The 19974-nt window shown below is 38.8% G+C and overlaps 1 protein-coding gene across 4 annotated transcripts in view; it reads right to left on the bottom strand.

The window, feature by feature from the left end:
- Positions 1–16058: 16058 nt before the first annotated feature.
- The window catches only part of manba (mannosidase, beta A, lysosomal), a 41978-nt gene continuing 38062 nt past the window's right edge, over positions 16059–19974 (bottom strand). For 2 of the 4 annotated variants that reach the window (XR_016489108.1, XM_090211725.1), the window contains exon 16: positions 16059–17618. Coding sequence is in view for 3 of the 4 variants with exons in the window: in XM_090211725.1 (XP_090067851.1) it covers positions 17391–17618 (228 nt within the window). In the remaining variant the exon portion in view is untranslated. Of the gene's footprint in view, positions 17619–18259; positions 18524–19974 lie in introns of all 4 variants that reach the window. The other 2 variants (XM_090211724.1, XM_090211726.1) reach the window with 2 other exon arrangements.

The following is a 19974-nucleotide window of genomic DNA, read 5'->3' as shown; positions in this document are numbered from 1 at the left end:
CCAGCTAGAGATAATTTCTCTATTATATTATGACAGACCAGCTAGATCTACTGTCTCTATTATATTATGACAGACCAGCTTGATCTACTGTCTCTATTATATTGTGACAGATCAGCTAGATCTACTGTCTCTATTATATTATGACAAACCATCGAGATCTACTGTCTCTATTATAATATGACAGACCAGCTAGATCTACTGTCTCTATTATATTATGACAGACCAGCTAGATCTGTCTCTATTATATTATGAGAGACCATCTAGATCTACTGTCTCTATTATATTTTGACTGACCAGCTAGATCTACTGTCTCTATTATATTATGAAAGACCAGCTAGATCTACTGTCTCTATTATATTTTGACAGACCAGCTAGATCTACTGTCTCCATTATATTATGACAAACCATTGAGATCTACTGTCTCTATTATAATATGACAGACCAGCTAGATCTACTGTCTCTATTATATTATGACAGACCAGCTAGATCTGTCTCTATTATATTATGACAGACCAGCTAGATCTACTGTCTCTATTATATTATGATGGACCAGCTAGATCTACTGTCTCTATTACATTATGACAGACCAGCTAGATCTACTGTCTCTATTATAATATGACAGACCAGCTAGATCTACTGTCTCTATTATATTATGACAGACCAGCTAGATATAATTTCTCTATTATATTATGACAGACCAGCTAGATCTACTGTCTCTATTATATTATGACAGACCAGCTTGATCTACTGCCTCTATTATATTGTGACAGACCATCTAGATCTACTGTCTCAATTATATTATGACAGACCAGCTTGAGCTAATGTCTCTATTATGACAGACCATTGAGATCTTCTGTCTCTATTATAATATGACAGACCAGCTAGATCTACTGTCTCTATTATATTATGACAGACCAGCTAAATCTACTGTCTCTATTATAATATGACAGACCAGCTAGATCTACTGTCTCTATTATATTATGACAGACCAGCTAGATCTACTGTCTCTATTATATTATAACAGACCAGCTAGATCTACTGTCTCTATTATGATATGACAGACCAGCTAGATCTACTGTCTCTATTATATTATAACAGACCAGCTAGATCTACTGTCTCTATTATAATATGACAGACCAGCTAGATCTACTGTCTCTATTATATTATGACAGACCAGCTAGATCTACTGTCTCTATTACATTATGACAGACCAGCTAGATCTACTGTCTCTATTACATTATGACAGACCAGCTAGATCTACTGTCTCTATTATAATATGACAGACCAGCTAGATCTACTGTCTCTATTATATTATGACAGACCAGCTAGATCTACTGTCTCTTTTATATTATAACAGACCAGCTAGATCTACTGTCTCTATTATAATATGACAGACCAGCTAGATCTGTCTCTATTATATTATGACAGACCAGCTAGATCTACTGTCTCTATTATAATATGACAGACCAGCTAGATCTACTGTTTCCATTATATTATGACAGACCAGCTAGATATAATTTCTCTATTATATTATGACAGACCAGCTAGATCTACTGTCTCTATTATATTATGACAGACCAGCTTGATCTACTGTCTCTATTATATTGTGACAGATCAGCTAGATCTACTGTCTCTATTATATTATGACAAACCATCGAGATCTACTGTCTCTATTATAATATGACAGACCAGCTAGATCTACTGTCTCTATTATATTATGACAGACCAGCTAGATCTGTCTCTATTATATTCTGACAGACCAGCTAGATCTACTGTCTCTATTATATTCTGACAGACCAGCTAGATCTACTGTCTCTATTATATTATGACGGACCAGCTAGATCTACTGTCTCTATTACATTATGACAGACCAGCTAGATCTAATGTCTCTATTATATTATGACAGACCAGCTAGATATAATTTCTCTATTATATGACAGACCAGCTAGATCGACTGTCTCTATTATATTATGACAGACCAGCTTGATCTACTGCCTCTATTATATTGTGACAGAACAGCTAGATCTACTGTCTCATTTATATTATGACAGACCAGCTTGAGCTACTGTCTCTATTATGACAGACCATTGAGATCTTCTGTCTCTATTATAATATGACAGACCAGCTAGATCTACTGTTTCCATTATATTATGACAGACCAGCTAGATATAATTTCTCTATTATATTATGACAGACCAGCTTGATCTAATGTCTCTATTATATTATGACAGATCAGCTTGATCTACTGTCTCTATTATATTATGACAGACCATCTAGATCTACTGTCTCTATTATAATATGACAGACCAGCTAGATCTACTGTCTCTATTATATTATGACAGACCAGCTAGATATACTGTCTCTATTATATTATGACAGACCATCTAGATCTACTGTCTCTATTATAATATGACAGACCAGCTAGATCTACTGTCTCTATTATAATATGACAGACCAGCTAGATCTAATGTCTATATTATAATATGACAGACCAGCTAGATCTACTGTCTCTATTATATTATGAGAGACCAGCCAGATCTACTGTCTATATTATATTATGACAGACCAGCTAGATCTACTGTCTCTATTATATTATGGCAAACCAGCTAGATCTACTGTCGATATTATAATATGACAGACGAGCTAGATCTACTGTCTCTGTTAAAATATGACAGACCAGCTAGATCTACTGTCTATTTTATATTTTGACAGACCAGCTAGATCTACTGTCTCTATTATATTATGAGAGACCATCTAGATCTACTGTCTCTATTATATTTTGACTGACCAGCTAGATCTACTGTCTCTATTATATTATGAAAGACCAGCTAGATCTACTGTCTCTATTATATTTTGACAGACCAGCTAGATCTACTGTCTCCATTATATTATGACAAACCATTGAGATCTACTGTCTCTATTATAATATGACAGACCAGCTAGATCTACTGTCTCTATTATATTATGACAGACCAGCTAGATCTGTCTCTATTATATTATGACAGACCAGCTAGATCTACTGTCTCTATTATATTATGATGGACCAGCTAGATCTACTGTCTCTATTACATTATGACAGACCAGCTAGATCTACTGTCTCTATTATAATATGACAGACCAGCTAGATCTACTGTCTCTATTATATTATGACAGACCAGCTAGATATAATTTCTCTATTATATTATGACAGACCAGCTAGATCTACTGTCTCTATTATATTATGACAGACCAGCTTGATCTACTGCCTCTATTATATTGTGACAGACCATCTAGATCTACTGTCTCAATTATATTATGACAGACCAGCTTGAGCTACTGTCTCTATTATGACAGACCATTGAGATCTTCTGTCTCTATTATAATATGACAGACCAGCTAGATCTACTGTCTCTATTATATTATGACAGACCAGCTAAATCTACTGTCTCTATTATAATATGACAGACCAGCTAGATCTACTGTCTCTATTATATTATGACAGACCAGCTAGATCTACTGTCTCTATTATATTATAACAGACCAGCTAGATCTACTGTCTCTATTATGATATGACAGACCAGCTAGATCTACTGTCTCTATTATATTATAACAGACCAGCTAGATCTACTGTCTCTATTATAATATGACAGACCAGCTAGATCTACTGTCTCTATTATATTATGACAGACCAGCTAGATCTACTGTCTCTATTACATTATGACAGACCAGCTAGATCTACTGTCTCTATTACATTATGACAGACCAGCTAGATCTACTGTCTCTATTATAATATGACAGACCAGCTAGATCTACTGTCTCTATTATATTATGACAGACCAGCTAGATCTGTCTCTATTATATTATGACAGACCAGCTAGATCTACTGTCTCTATTATAATATGACAGACCAGCTAGATCTACTGTTTCCATTATATTATGACAGACCAGCTAGATATAATTTCTCTATTATATTATGACAGACCAGCTAGATCTACTGTCTCTATTATATTATGACAGACCAGCTTGATCTACTGTCTCTATTATATTGTGACAGATCAGCTAGATCTACTGTCTCTATTATATTATGACAAACCATCGAGATCTACTGTCTCTATTATAATATGACAGACCAGCTAGATCTACTGTCTCTATTATATTATGACAGACCAGCTAGATCTGTCTCTATTATATTATGAGAGACCATCTAGATCTACTGTCTCTATTATATTTTGACTGACCAGCTAGATCTACTGTCTCTATTATATTATGAAAGACCAGCTAGATCTACTGTCTCTATTATATTTTGACAGACCAGCTAGATCTACTGTCTCCATTATATTATGACAAACCATTGAGATCTACTGTCTCTATTATAATATGACAGACCAGCTAGATCTACTGTCTCTATTATATTATGACAGACCAGCTAGATCTGTCTCTATTATATTATGACAGACCAGCTAGATCTACTGTCTCTATTATATTATGATGGACCAGCTAGATCTACTGTCTCTATTACATTATGACAGACCAGCTAGATCTACTGTCTCTATTATAATATGACAGACCAGCTAGATCTACTGTCTCTATTATATTATGACAGACCAGCTAGATATAATTTCTCTATTATATTATGACAGACCAGCTAGATCTACTGTCTCTATTATATTATGACAGACCAGCTTGATCTACTGCCTCTATTATATTGTGACAGACCATCTAGATCTACTGTCTCAATTATATTATGACAGACCAGCTTGAGCTAATGTCTCTATTATGACAGACCATTGAGATCTTCTGTCTCTATTATAATATGACAGACCAGCTAGATCTACTGTCTCTATTATATTATGACAGACCAGCTAAATCTACTGTCTCTATTATAATATGACAGACCAGCTAGATCTACTGTCTCTATTATATTATGACAGACCAGCTAGATCTACTGTCTCTATTATATTATAACAGACCAGCTAGATCTACTGTCTCTATTATGATATGACAGACCAGCTAGATCTACTGTCTCTATTATATTATAACAGACCAGCTAGATCTACTGTCTCTATTATAATATGACAGACCAGCTAGATCTACTGTCTCTATTATATTATGACAGACCAGCTAGATCTACTGTCTCTATTACATTATGACAGACCAGCTAGATCTACTGTCTCTATTACATTATGACAGACCAGCTAGATCTACTGTCTCTATTATAATATGACAGACCAGCTAGATCTACTGTCTCTATTATATTATGACAGACCAGCTAGATCTACTGTCTCTTTTATATTATAACAGACCAGCTAGATCTACTGTCTCTATTATAATATGACAGACCAGCTAGATCTGTCTCTATTATATTATGACAGACCAGCTAGATCTACTGTCTCTATTATAATATGACAGACCAGCTAGATCTACTGTTTCCATTATATTATGACAGACCAGCTAGATATAATTTCTCTATTATATTATGACAGACCAGCTAGATCTACTGTCTCTATTATATTATGACAGACCAGCTTGATCTACTGTCTCTATTATATTGTGACAGATCAGCTAGATCTACTGTCTCTATTATATTATGACAAACCATCGAGATCTACTGTCTCTATTATAATATGACAGACCAGCTAGATCTACTGTCTCTATTATATTATGACAGACCAGCTAGATCTGTCTCTATTATATTCTGACAGACCAGCTAGATCTACTGCCTCTATTATATTGTGACAGACCAGCTAGATCTACTGTCTCATTTATATTATGACAGACCAGCTTGAGCTACTGTCTCTATTATGACAGACCATTGATATCTTCTGTCTCTATTATAATATGACAGACCAGCTAGATCTACTGTTTCCATTATATTATGACAGACCAGCTAGATATAATTTCTCTATTATATTATGACAGACCAGCTTGATCTACTGTCTCTATTATATTGTGACAGATCAGCTAGATCTACTGTCTCTATTATATTATGACAAACCATCGAGATCTACTGTCTCTATTATAATATGACAGACCAGCTAGATCTACTGTCTCTATTATATTATGACAGACCAGCTAGATCTGTCTCTATTATATTCTGACAGACCAGCTAGATCTACTGTCTCTATTATATTCTGACAGACCAGCTAGATCTACTGTCTCTATTATATTATGACGGACCAGCTAGATCTACTGTCTCTATTACATTATGACAGACCAGCTAGATCTAATGTCTCTATTATATTATGACAGACCAGCTAGATATAATTTCTCTATTATATGACAGACCAGCTAGATCGACTGTCTCTATTATATTATGACAGACCAGCTTGATCTACTGCCTCTATTATATTGTGACAGAACAGCTAGATCTACTGTCTCAATTATATTATGACAGACCAGCTTGAGCTACTGTCTCTATTATGACAGACCATTGAGATCTTCTGTCTCTATTATAATATGACAGACCAGCTAGATCTACTGTCTCTATTATATTATGATGGACCAGCTAGATCTACTGTCTCTATTACATTATGACAGACCAGCTAGATCTACTGTCTCTATTATAATATGACAGACCAGCTAGATCTACTGTCTCTATTATATTATGACAGACCAGCTAGATATAATTTCTCTATTATATTATGACAGACCAGCTAGATCTACTGTCTCTATTATATTATGACAGACCAGCTTGATCTACTGCCTCTATTATATTGTGACAGACCAGCTAGATCTACTGTCTCAATTATATTATGACAGACCAGCTTGAGCTACTGTCTCTATTATTACAGACCATTGAGATCTTCTGTCTCTATTATAATATGACAGACCAGCTAGATCTACTGTCTCTATTATATTATGACAGACCAGCTAAATCTACTGTCTCTATTATAATATGACAGACCAGCTAGATCTACTGTCTCTATTATATTATGACAGACCATCGAGATCTACTGTCTCTATTAAAATATGACAGACCAGCTAGATCTACTGTCTCTATTATATTATGACAGACCAGCTAGATCTACTGTCTCTATTATATTATGACAGACCAGCTAGATCTACTGTCTCTATTATATTATGACAGACCAGCTAGATCTACTGTCTCTATTATATTATAACACACCAGCTAGATCTACTGTCTCTATTATAATATGACAGACCAGCTAGATCTACTGTCTCTATTATATTATAACAGACCAGCTAGATCTACTGTCTCTATTATAATATGACAGACCAGCTAGATCTACTGTCTCTATTATATTATGACAGACCAGCTAGATCTACTGTCTCTATTACATTATGACAGACCAGCTAGATCTACTGTCTCTATTATAATATGACAGACCAGCTAGATCTACTGTCTCTATTATATTATGACAGACCAGCTAGATCTACTGTCTCTATTATATTATAACAGACCAGCTAGATCTACTGTCTCTATTATAATATGACAGACCAGCTAGATCTGTCTCTATTATATTATGACAGACCAGCTAGATCTACTGTCTCTATTATAATATGACAGAACAGCTAGATCTACTGTCTCAATTATATTATGACAGACCAGCTTGAGCTACTGTCTCTATTATGACAGACCATTAAGATCTTCTGTCTCTATTATAATATGACAGACCAGCTAGATCTACTGTCTCTATTATATTATGACAGACCATCGAGATCTACTGTCTATATTATAATATGACAGACCAGCTAGATCTACTGTCTCTATTACATTATGACAGACCAGCCAGATCTACTGTCTCTATTATATTATGACAGACCAGCTAGATCTACTGTCTCTATTATATTAAGACAGACCAGCTTGATCTAATGTCTCTATTATATTATGACAGACCAGCTTGATCTAATGTCTCTATTATATTATGACAGATCAGCTTGATCTACTGTCTCTATTATATTATGACAGACCATCTAGATCTACTGTCTCTATTATAATATGACAGACCAGCTAGATCTACTGTCTCTATTATATTATGACAGACCAGCTAGATATACTGTCTCTATTATATTATGACAGACCATCTAGATCTACTGTCTCTATTATAATATGACAGACCAGCTAGATCTACTGTCTCTATTATAATATGACAGACCAGCTAGATCTAATGTCTATATTATAATATGACAGACCAGCTAGATCTACTGTCTCTATTATATTATGAGAGACCAGCCAGATAAACTGTCTATATTATATTATGACAGACCAGCTAGATCTACTGTCTCTATTATATTATGGCAAACCAGCTAGATCTACTGTCGATATTATAATATGACAGACGAGCTAGATCTACTGTCTCTGTTAAAATATGACAGACCAGCTAGATCTACTGTCCATTTTATATTTTGACAGACCAGCTAGATCTACTGTCTCTATTATATTATGAGAGACCATCTAGATCTACTGTCTCTATTATATTTTGACTGACCAGCTAGATCTACTGTCTCTATTATATTATGAAAGACCAGCTAGATCTACTGTCTCTATTATATTTTGACAGACCAGCTAGATCTACTGTCTCCATTATATTATGACAAACCATTGAGATCTACTGTCTCTATTATAATATGACAGACCAGCTAGATCTACTGTCTCTATTATATTATGACAGACCAGCTAGATCTGTCTCTATTATATTATGACAGACCAGCTAGATCTACTGTCTCTATTATATTATGATGGACCAGCTAGATCTACTGTCTCTATTACATTATGACAGACCAGCTAGATCTACTGTTTCTATTATAATATGACAGACCAGCTAGATCTACTGTCTCTATTATATTATGACAGACCAGCTAGATATAATTTCTCTATTATATTATGACAGACCAGCTAGATCTACTGTCTCTATTGTATTATGACAGACCAGCTTGATCTACTGCCTCTATTATATTGTGACAGACCATCTAGATCTACTGTCTCAATTATATTATGACAGACCAGCTTGAGCTTCTGTCTCTATTATGACAGACCATTGAGATCTTCTGTCTCTATTATAATATGACAGACCAGCTAGATCTACTGTCTCTATTATATTATGACAGACCAGCTAAATCTACTGTCTCTATTATAATATGACAGACCAGCTAGATCTACTGTCTCTATTATATTATGACAGACCAGCTAGATCTACTGTCTCTATTATATTATAACAGACCAGCTAGATCTACTGTCTCTATTATGATATGACAGACCAGCTAGATCTACTGTCTCTATTATATTATAACAGACCAGCTAGATCTACTGTCTCTATTATAATATGACAGACCAGCTAGATCTACTGTCTCTATTATATTATGACAGACCAGCTAGATCTACTGTCTCTATTACATTATGACAGACCAGCTAGATCTACTGTCTCTATTACATTATGACAGACCAGCTAGATCTACTGTCTCTATTATAATATGACAGACCAGCTAGATCTACTGTCTCTATTATATTATGACAGACCAGCTAGATCTACTGTCTCTTTTATATTATAACAGACCAGCTAGATCTACTGTCTCTATTATAATATGACAGACCAGCTAGATCTGTCTCTATTATATTATGACAGACCAGCTAGATCTACTGTCTCTATTATAATATGACAGACCAGCTAGATCTACTGTTTCCATTATATTATGACAGACCAGCTAGATATAATTTCTCTATTATATTATGACAGACCAGCTAGATCTACTGTCTCTATTATATTATGACAGACCAGCTTGATCTACTGTCTCTATTATATTGTGACAGATCAGCTAGATCTACTGTCTCTATTATATTATGACAAACCATCGAGATCTACTGTCTCTATTATAATATGACAGACCAGCTAGATCTACTGTCTCTATTATATTATGACAGACCAGCTAGATCTGTCTCTATTATATTCTGACAGACCAGCTAGATCTACTGTCTCTATTATATTCTGACAGACCAGCTAGATCTACTGTCTCTATTATATTATGACGGACCAGCTAGATCTACTGTCTCTATTACATTATGACAGACCAGCTAGATCTAATGTCTCTATTATGTTATGACAGACCAGCTAGATATAATTTCTCTATTATATGACAGACCAGCTAGATCGACTGTCTCTATTATATTATGACAGACCAGCTTGATCTACTGCCTCTATTATATTGTGACAGAACAGCTAGATCTACTGTCTCATTTATATTATGACAGACCAGCTTGAGCTACTGTCTCTATTATGACAGACCATTGAGATCTTCTGTCTCTATTATAATATGACAGACCAGCTAGATCTACTGTCTCTATTATATTATGACAGACCATCGAGATCTACTGTCTATATTATAATATGACAGACCAGCTAGATCTACTGTCTCTATTATATTATGACAGACCAGCTTGATCTACTGCCTCTATTATATTGTGACAGAACAGCTAGATCTACTGTCTCAATTATATTATGACAGAGCAGCTTGAGCTACTGTCTCTATTAAAACAGACCATTGAGATCTTCTGTCTCTATTATAATGTGACAGACCAGCTAGATCTACTGTCTCTATTATATTATGACAGACCATCGAGATCTACTGTCTATATTATAATATGACAGACCAGCTAGATCTACTGTCTCTATTATATTATGACAGACCAGCTAGATCTACTGTCTCTATTATATTATAACAGACCAGCTAGATCTACTGTCTCTATTATAATATGACAGACCAGCTAGATCTACTGTCTCTATTACATTATGACAGACCAGCTTGAGCTTCTGTCTCTATTATGACAGACCATTGAGATCTTCTGTCTCTATTATATTATGACAGACCATCGAGATCTACTGTCTATATTATAATATGACAGACCAGCTAGATCTACTGTCTCTATTATATTATGACAGACCAGCTTGATCTACTGCCTCTATTATATTGTGACAGAACAGCTAGATCTACTGTCTCTATTATAATATGACAGACCAGCTAGATCTGTCTCTATTATATTATGACAGACCAGCTAGATCTACTGTCTCTATTACATTATGACAGACCAGCTAGATCTACTGTCTCTATTATAATATGACAGACCAGCTAGATCTACTGTCTCTATTATATTATGACAGACCAGCTAGATATAATTTCTCTATTATATTATGACAGACCAGCTAGATCTACTGTCTCTATTATATTATAACAGACCAGCTAGATCTACTGTCTCTATTATAATATGACAGACCAGCTAGATCTACTGTCTCTATTATATTATAACAGACCAGCTAGATATACTGTCTCTATTATAATATGACAGACCAGCTAGATCTACTGTCTCTATTATATTATGACAGACCAGCTAGATCTACTGTCTCTATTATATTATGACAGACCAGCTAGATCTACTGTCTCTATTATAATATGACAGACCAGCTAGATCTGTCTCTATTATATTATGACAGACCAGCTAGATCTACTGTCTCTATTATAATATGACAGACCAGCTAGATCTGTCTCTATTATATTATGACAGACCAGCTAGATCTACTGTCTCTATTACATTATGACAGACAAGCTAGATCTACTGTCTCTATTATATTATGACAGACCAGCTAGATCTACTGTCTCTATTATATTATAACAGACCAGCTAGATCTACTGTCTCTATTATAATATGACAGACCAGCTAGATATGTCTCTATTATATTATGACAGACCAGCTAGATCTACTGTTTCTATTACATTATGACAGACCAGCTAGATCTACTGTCTCTATTATAATATGACAGACCAGCTAGATCTACTGTCTCTATTATATTATGACAGACCAGCTAGATATAATTTCTCTATTATATTATGACAGACCAGCTAGATCGACTGTCTCTATTATATTATGACAGACCAGCTTGATCTACTGTCTCTATTATATTGTGACAGACCAGCTAGATCTACTGTCTCAATTATATTATGACAGACCAGCCTGAGCTACTATCTCTATTAAGACAGACCATCGAGATCTTCTGTCTCTATTATAATATGACAGACCAGCTAGATCTACTGTCTCTATTATATTATGACAGACCATCGAGATTTACTGTCTATTATATTATAATATGACAGACCAGCTAGATCTACTGTCTCTATTATATTATGACAGACCAGCTAGATCTACTGTGTCTATTATATTATGACAGACCCGCTAGATCTACTGTCTCTATTATATTATGACAGACCAGCTAAATCTACTGTCTCTATTATAATATGACAGACCAGCTAGATCTACTGTCTCTATTATATTATGACAGACCAGCTAGATCTACTGTCTCTATTATATTTTGACAGACCAGCTAGATCTACTGTCTCTATTATATTAAGACAGACCAGCTAGATCTGTCTCTATTATATTATGACAGACCAGCTAGATCTACGGTCTCTATTATATTGTGACAGACCAGCTAGATATACTGACTCTATTATATTATGACAGACCATCTAGATCTACTGTCTCTATTATAATATGACAGACCAGCTAGATCTACTGTCTATATTATATTATGACAGACCAGCTAGATCTACTGTCTCTATTATATTATGGCAAACCAGCTAGATCTACTGTCGATATTATAATATGACAAACGAGCTAGATCTACTGTCTCTATTATATTATGAGAGACCAGCTAGATCTACTGTCGATATTATAATATGACAGACGAGCTAGATCTACTGTCTCTATTATATTATGAGAGACCAGCTAGATCTACTATCTCTATTATATTGTGACAGACTAGCTAGATCTACTGACTCTATTATATTATGACAGACCATCTAGATCTACTGTCTCTATTATAATATGACAGACCAGCTAGATCTACTGTCTATATTATATTATGACAGACCAGATAGATCTACTGTCTCTATTATATTATGGCAAACCAGCTAGATCTACTGTCAATATTATAATATGACAGACGAGCTAGATCTACTGTCTCTATTATATTATGAGAGACCTGCTAGATCTACTATCTCTATTATATTATGACAGACCAGCTAGATCTACTGTCTCTATTATATTATGTATCTGCTCTGTCAGAAACAGACTCCATGAGGGTGGTATGAGGGCCCGACGTGGGGGTTGGGCTACAGCCCAACACCGTGCAGGACGTTTGGCATTTGCCAGAGAACACCAAGATTGGCAAATTCGCCAATGGCGCCCTGTGCTCTTCACAGATGAAATCAGGTTCACACTGACAGACGTGACAGTCTGGAGATGCCGTGGCGAACGTTCTGCTGCCTGCAACATCCTCCAGCATGACCGGTTTGGCAGTGGGTCAGTCATGGTGTGGGGTGGCATTTCTTTGGGGGGCTGCACAGCCCTCCATGTGCTCGCCAGAGGTAGCCTGACTGCCATTAGGTACCGAGATGAGATCCTCAGACCCCTTGTGAGACCATATGCTGGTGCGGTTGGCCCTGGGTTCCTCCTAATGCAAGACAATGCTAGACCTCATGTGGCTGGAGTGTGTCAGCAGTTCCTGCAAGAGGAATGCTATGGACTGGCCCGCCCGTTCCCCAGACCTTAATCCAATTGAGCACATCTGGGACATCATGTCTCGCTCCATCCACCAACGCCACGTTGCACCACAGACTGTCCAGGAGTTGGCGGATGCTTTAGTCCAGGTCTGGGAGGAGATCCCTCAGGAGACCATCCGCCACCTCATCAGGAGCATGCCCAGACGTTGTAGGGAGGTTATACAGGCACGTGGAGGCCACACACACTACTGAGCCTCATTTTGACTTGTTTTAAGGACATTACATCAAAGTTGAATCAGCCTGTAGTGTGGTTTTCCGCTTTAATTTTGAGTGTGACTCCAAATCCAGACCTCCATGGGTTGATACATTTGATTTCCATTAATCATTTGTGTGATTTTGTTGTCAGCACATTCACCTATGTAAATAAAAAAGTATTTAATAAGAATATTTCATTCATTCAGATCTAGGATGTGTTATTTTATTTTTTCGAGCAGTGTATATATAATGTAGCTTTGATTTGACTGAACATCTTACTTTCACAATCTTAGCTAGCAGTCATCATCATGAATCAAGTTGACAATCTACTGGCAAATCCTTTTCCATCCTTGTCATATGAAGAGAAATTATGACGAGAAAATACGTTTTGAACAGTCAACCCAACTCAGAACTCAGGCCTCTGAGTTCCCTGTTGTATTGAAAGCATCATATATCCAGAGAATGCCAGACTTTGATGACAAAGTTTGCCGACGAAGGACCGCCGCGCCACCATCCTGTTCAAGTCAGCACAGCACAATAAGGTGAGACCAAAAATGTATTCTATGCTGCTGCATAAATGATGTAATATGCCAGGGATATATATATATACTGTAGCTAAGCAAGTAATACTAAGTGTATGTTGTGTAGTATGCTGTTAGTAGCCCATGTGCCTCACCCTAATAATTTGGTCCCTTTTCCCCTCAAAATTTAAGACTACTGTTCTGACTTGGTGGTGCAGGTGAACACTGCTCGTCTCATTGGTGCGTAATGATGACTGACCTTCTAATTGACGTGTTGTGTAGCCAATACATAATGTAGAATGATGAAACACGTTTGGTTGCCTTCTAGAGTGGCTTAGGATTGCACAGAAACCGAACTTGACCGGGTTAAAAAAATAAAAAATAATTCCCGATTAGATTTTGTTGCAAGTTGAAAGAGTCGGAATTCATGCAAAACACTGTATACTACATGGATCATGTTTGAATATAAACATTTATTTTATCAAACACAACTATGCAACATTTTATCTCTGGGACCCTCAGGGTGACAAATCAGAGCAAGATTACTGAATGTAGTCAGTCAGAAGTCAGAAGTGACTGTAAATTGTAGTTGCCTTGATAAAAGTGTTTTGTTGTTGTACAGTAACCTCAAACAATAGCATGGTATTTTTTCGCTGTAACAGCTACTGTAAATTGGACACTTCAGTTAGATTAACAATCATTTAAGTTTTCTGACGATATAAAACATGTCTATGTCCCGGAAAGTTGGCTATTGTTTACAACGCCATTCTAGTCACATTACGCATATTGAGGAGCAACTGTCCCTATTTCGAGAAAGTGATTCTGTAGAGGTTACTTCGTTCGTCCTGTGATGTTCACTGAATCAACACTAGTCGGGCTATCCTATCCTGTCCTATTCTATCCTGTACTATCCTGTCCTGTCCTCTCAGTAGTTGCAGTGATCAGAAAACACTGTAGCAGTTCAAAGCTCACAGATATGGAGCTGACCACCCACACACTTGCCTGATCAATTGTGAGCTGGGAATTCTGTCTGTTTTATTTAAGACCAGAACATTACAACCTCTGGGTATCAGACATATAAAGATCATTGGAATTTATGAACATTGATTACAACATTATTTAACACTCCTAGACCCAATGATCTACAGTAATCCTATTTCCTGTAGGCTCCTAGACCCAATGATCTACAGTAGTCCTATTTGCTATAGGCTCCTAGACCCAATGATCTACAGTAGTCCTATTTACTGTAGGCTCTTAGACCTACAGTAGTCCTATTTACTGTAGGCTCCTAGACCCAATGATCTACAGTAGTCCTATTTACTGTAGGCTCCTAGACCCAATGATCTACAGTAGTCCTATTTACTGTAGGCTCCTAGACCCAATGACCTACAGTAGTCCTATTTACTGTAGGCTCTTAGACCTACAGTAGTCCTATTTACTGTAGGCTCCTAGACCCAATGACCTACAGTAGTCCTATTTACTGTAGGCTCCTAGACCCAATGACCTACAGTAGTCCTATTTACTGTAGGCTCTTAGACCTACAGTAGTCCTATTTACTGTAGGCTCCTAGACCCAATGACCTACAGTAGTCCTATTTACTGTAGGCTCCTAGACCCAATGATCTACATTAGTCCTATTTACTATAGGCTCCTAGACCCATTGATCTACATTAGTTAGTGTATGTAAGGGAATACCCCCCTGAATTGGACTAAAGCCTTACCCACAACATTGGACTTTCCTTGTAGTCTGAAATAGACAAATCTAAATTGTAGCAAAATAAAACCGTACAAAATATATCTCCATTTACTTTATTAATGCAAATTCCTTCACTTGTATCTTATTTACAACAAATCCCACACACAACATTGTCGAATCCAACTGACAGGGAATTTTGGGGTTTCTCATGTCTCAGTACTCATCTCAGAGAGAGGTTAGGGAGAGGGTCTCAGTACTCATCTCAGAGAGAGGTTAGGGAGAGGGTCTCAGTACTCATCTCAGAGAGAGGTTAGGGAGAGGGTCTCAGTACTCATCTCAGAGAGAGGTTAGGGAGAGGGTCTCAGTACTCATCTCAGAGAGAGGTTAGGGAGAGGGTCTCAGTACTCATCTCAGAGAGAGGTTAGGGAGAGGGTCTCAGCACTCATCTCAGAGAGAGGTTAGGGAGAGGGTCTCAGCACTCATCTCAGAGAGAGGTTAGGAAGAGGGTCTCAGTACTCATCTCAGAGAGAGGTTAGGGAGAGGGTCTCAGTACTCATCTCAGAGAGGTTAGGGAGAGGGTCTCAGTACTCATCTCAGAGAGGTTAGGGAGAGGGTCTCAGTACTCATCTCAGAGAGGTTAGGGAGAGGGTCTCAGTTCCTCAGTATCCTCAGTAATTAGCCTGATGTCTGGAAGTATCCTCAGTAATTAGCCTCTTCTGGAGGCATCCTCAGTGATTAGCCTGACTTCTGGAGGTATCCTCAGTAATTAGCCTCTTCTGGAGGTATCCTCAGTAATTAGCCTCTTCTGGAGGTATCCTCAGTGATTAGCCTGACTTCTGAAGATATCCTCAGTAATTAGCCTGATGTCTGGAGGTATCCTCAGTAATTAGCCTGACTTCTGGAGGTATCCTCAGTAATTAGCCTGACTTCTGGAGATATCCTCAGTAATTAGCCTGATGTCTGGAGGTATCCTCAGTAATTAGCCTGATGTCTGGAGGTATCCTCAGTAATTAGCCTGATGTCTGGAGGTATCCTCAGCAATTAGCCTGATGTCTGGAGGTATCCTCAGTAATTAGCCTGACTTCTGGCGGTATCCTCAGTAATTAGCCTGACTTCTGGAGGTATCCTCAGTAATTAGCCTGACTTCTGGCGGTATCCTCAGTAATTAGCCTGACTTCTGGCGGTATCCTCAGTAATTAGCCTGACTTCTGGCGGTATACTCATCTCAGAGAGAGGTTAGGGAGAAGGTCACAGTACTCATCTCAGAGAGGTTAGGGAGAGGGTATTGGGTTAACTGCTGGGTACTGGGTAGTGGTTCAGTAAGTACGTCCAAAATGGCACCCTATTCCCTATATAGTGGACAACCCATAGCGCTCTGGTCAAAGGTGTGCACTATGTAGGGTATAGGATGCCATTTGATACACAAGATAGTCAGTACACATCTCTCAATGACGTAACAGTCAGTGCCTGGGCTAGCTGCTGGGTACTGGTGGGACCCCAGGGGTTAAAGGTGACTGTTCTGTTCCTGGTGACCATGAGGAATCCGTTGGTGTCGAATCGTCCTGGGACGTCCCCCACATCCAGCCATACGAAAGCTGCTACGGCAGAGGACTGCAGGGTCACAGTGTATCCTCCCATCTCGTCCTGCCGCACCTCGGCCTGAGAGGAGAGAGAGAGAGGTCACTATGGAAGTCTTACTGACCATTCAGAGAGAGAGAGGTCACTATGGAAGTCATACTGACCATTCATAGAGAGAGGTCACTATGGAAGTCATACTGACCACCCAGAGAGAGAGAGGTCACTATGGAAGTCATACTGACCATTCAGAGAGAGAGAGGTCACTATGGAAGTCATACTGACCATTCAGAGAGAGAGAGGTCACTATGGAAGTCATACTGACCATTCAGAGAGACAGGGGGCTGAAAATAGAGCATTCCTGGTCCATTACTAATAATACCCTATTCATAATGTGTTATAAGCACATATATAACATCGTGTGAACTATGCGTAATGCATTATAATGCACAACCAATAACAATCTGTATATTAACCCAGACTACCCTAAGAGCATATACATTAGTCCTCCTGCCGTCCCAGAGAGACAGGGAGGGGGAAACATAGCACTCCTTATCTATTCAATAACAAGCTGTATATGAACCCAGACTACCCTGTAGGAGATCCAGCGGACAAATATGATTGATGATTGATTGACAGAATTAGAAGCAGAACTCATGATGATGCGGTCAGGTCAGTTGTGGTGATGTCATTGTCACTAGTTGTGTCCAGTCAGTCCATCTTACTGTGATGTTGGGTCTCAGCATCCGCTGGGCATTTTTGGGTGAGCTGAGGAAGAGGTGGTTAATGGGACCTTGCTGGCTGTTGACGTCCTCAAGGTGAAAGGTCAGGAGACAGGTGAGGCGGGTACAGCTCCCGCGCCCACACCCCGCCAGCAGGGCTGAGATTGTCTGTTTGTGGATGACCTCAGCACTTCCTCCTTCCACAAGCACCAATCCGGAAGCCACAGTGCACACAGGATCCAGACTGCTCCACTCATAGACTGAAACCTGACGACAAGATACATCAGTCTACAATCAGTACTCTGTCACTGATGGTGTTGGAACACAGGTATCCACCTGCCAGAGGAACACAGTTATCCACCTGCCAGAGGAACACAGTTATCCACCTGCCAGAGGAACACAGGTATCTATCCACCTGCCAGAGGAACACAGTTATCCACCTGCCAGAGGAACACAGTTATCCACCTGCCAGAGGACTACAGAGGAACACAGTTATCCACCTGCCAGAGGACTACAGAGGAACACAGTTATCCACCTGCCAGAGGACTACAGAGGAACACAGTTATCCATGTAGCCTGCCTGGGGACTACAGAGGAACACAGTTATCCACCTGCCAGAGGACTACAGAGGAACACAGTTATCCAACTGCCAGAGGACTACAGAGGAACACAGTTATCCACCTGCCAGAGGAACACAGTTATCCACCTGCCAGAGGACTACAGAGGAACACAGTTATCCATATAGCCTGCCTGGGGACTACAGAGGAACACAGTTATCCATGTAGCCTGCCTGGGGACTACAGAGGAACACAGTTATCCATGTAGCCTGCCTGGGGACTACAGAGGAACACAGTTATCCATGTAGCCTGCCTGGGGACTACAGAGGAACACAGTTATCCATGTAGCCTGCCTGGGGACTACAGAGGAACACAGTTATCCACCTGCCAGAGGACTACAGAGGAACACAGTTATCCACCTGCCAGACGACTACAGAGGAACACAGTTATCCACCTGCCAGAGGACTACAGAGGAACACAGTTATCCACCTGCCAGAGGACAACAGAGGAACACAGTTATCCACCTGCCAGAGGAACACAGTTATCCATGTAGCCTGCCTGGGGACTACAGAGGAACACAGTTATCCACCTGCCAGAGGACTACAGAGGAACACAGTTATCCATGTAGCCTGCCTGGGGACTACAGAGGAACACAGTTATCCATGTAGCCTGCCTGGGGACTACAGAGGAACACAGTTATGCACCTGCCTGGGGACTACAGAGGAACACAGTTATCCATGTAGCCTGCCTGGGGACTACAGAGGAACACAGTTATCCACCTGCCAGAGGACTACAGAGGAACACAGTTATCCACGTAGCCTGCCTGGGGACTACAGAGGAACACAGTTATCCACCTGCCAGAGGACTACAGAGGAACACAGTTATCCAACTGCCAGAGGACTACAGAGGAACACAGTTATCCACCTGCCAGAGGACTACAGAGGAACACAGTTAGATTGTCTGTTTGTGGATGACCTCAGCACTTCCTCCTTCCACAAGCACCAATCCGGAAGCCACAGTGCACACAGGATCCAGACTGCTCCACTCATAGACTGAAACCTGACGACAAGATACATCAGTCTACAATCAGTACTCTGTCACTGATGGTGTTGGAACACAGGTATCCACCTGCCAGAGGAACACAGTTATCCACCTGCCAGAG

This window comes from Oncorhynchus mykiss, chromosome 19, assembly GCF_057628025.1.
Source record: "Oncorhynchus mykiss isolate SJ-2025 chromosome 19, ASM5762802v1, whole genome shotgun sequence".
In the NCBI taxonomy this organism is placed as follows: domain Eukaryota; kingdom Metazoa; phylum Chordata; class Actinopteri; order Salmoniformes; family Salmonidae; genus Oncorhynchus; species Oncorhynchus mykiss.
The sequence above is the reverse complement of the archived record's forward strand: the minus strand, read 5'-3'. Positions and strand labels throughout refer to the sequence as shown.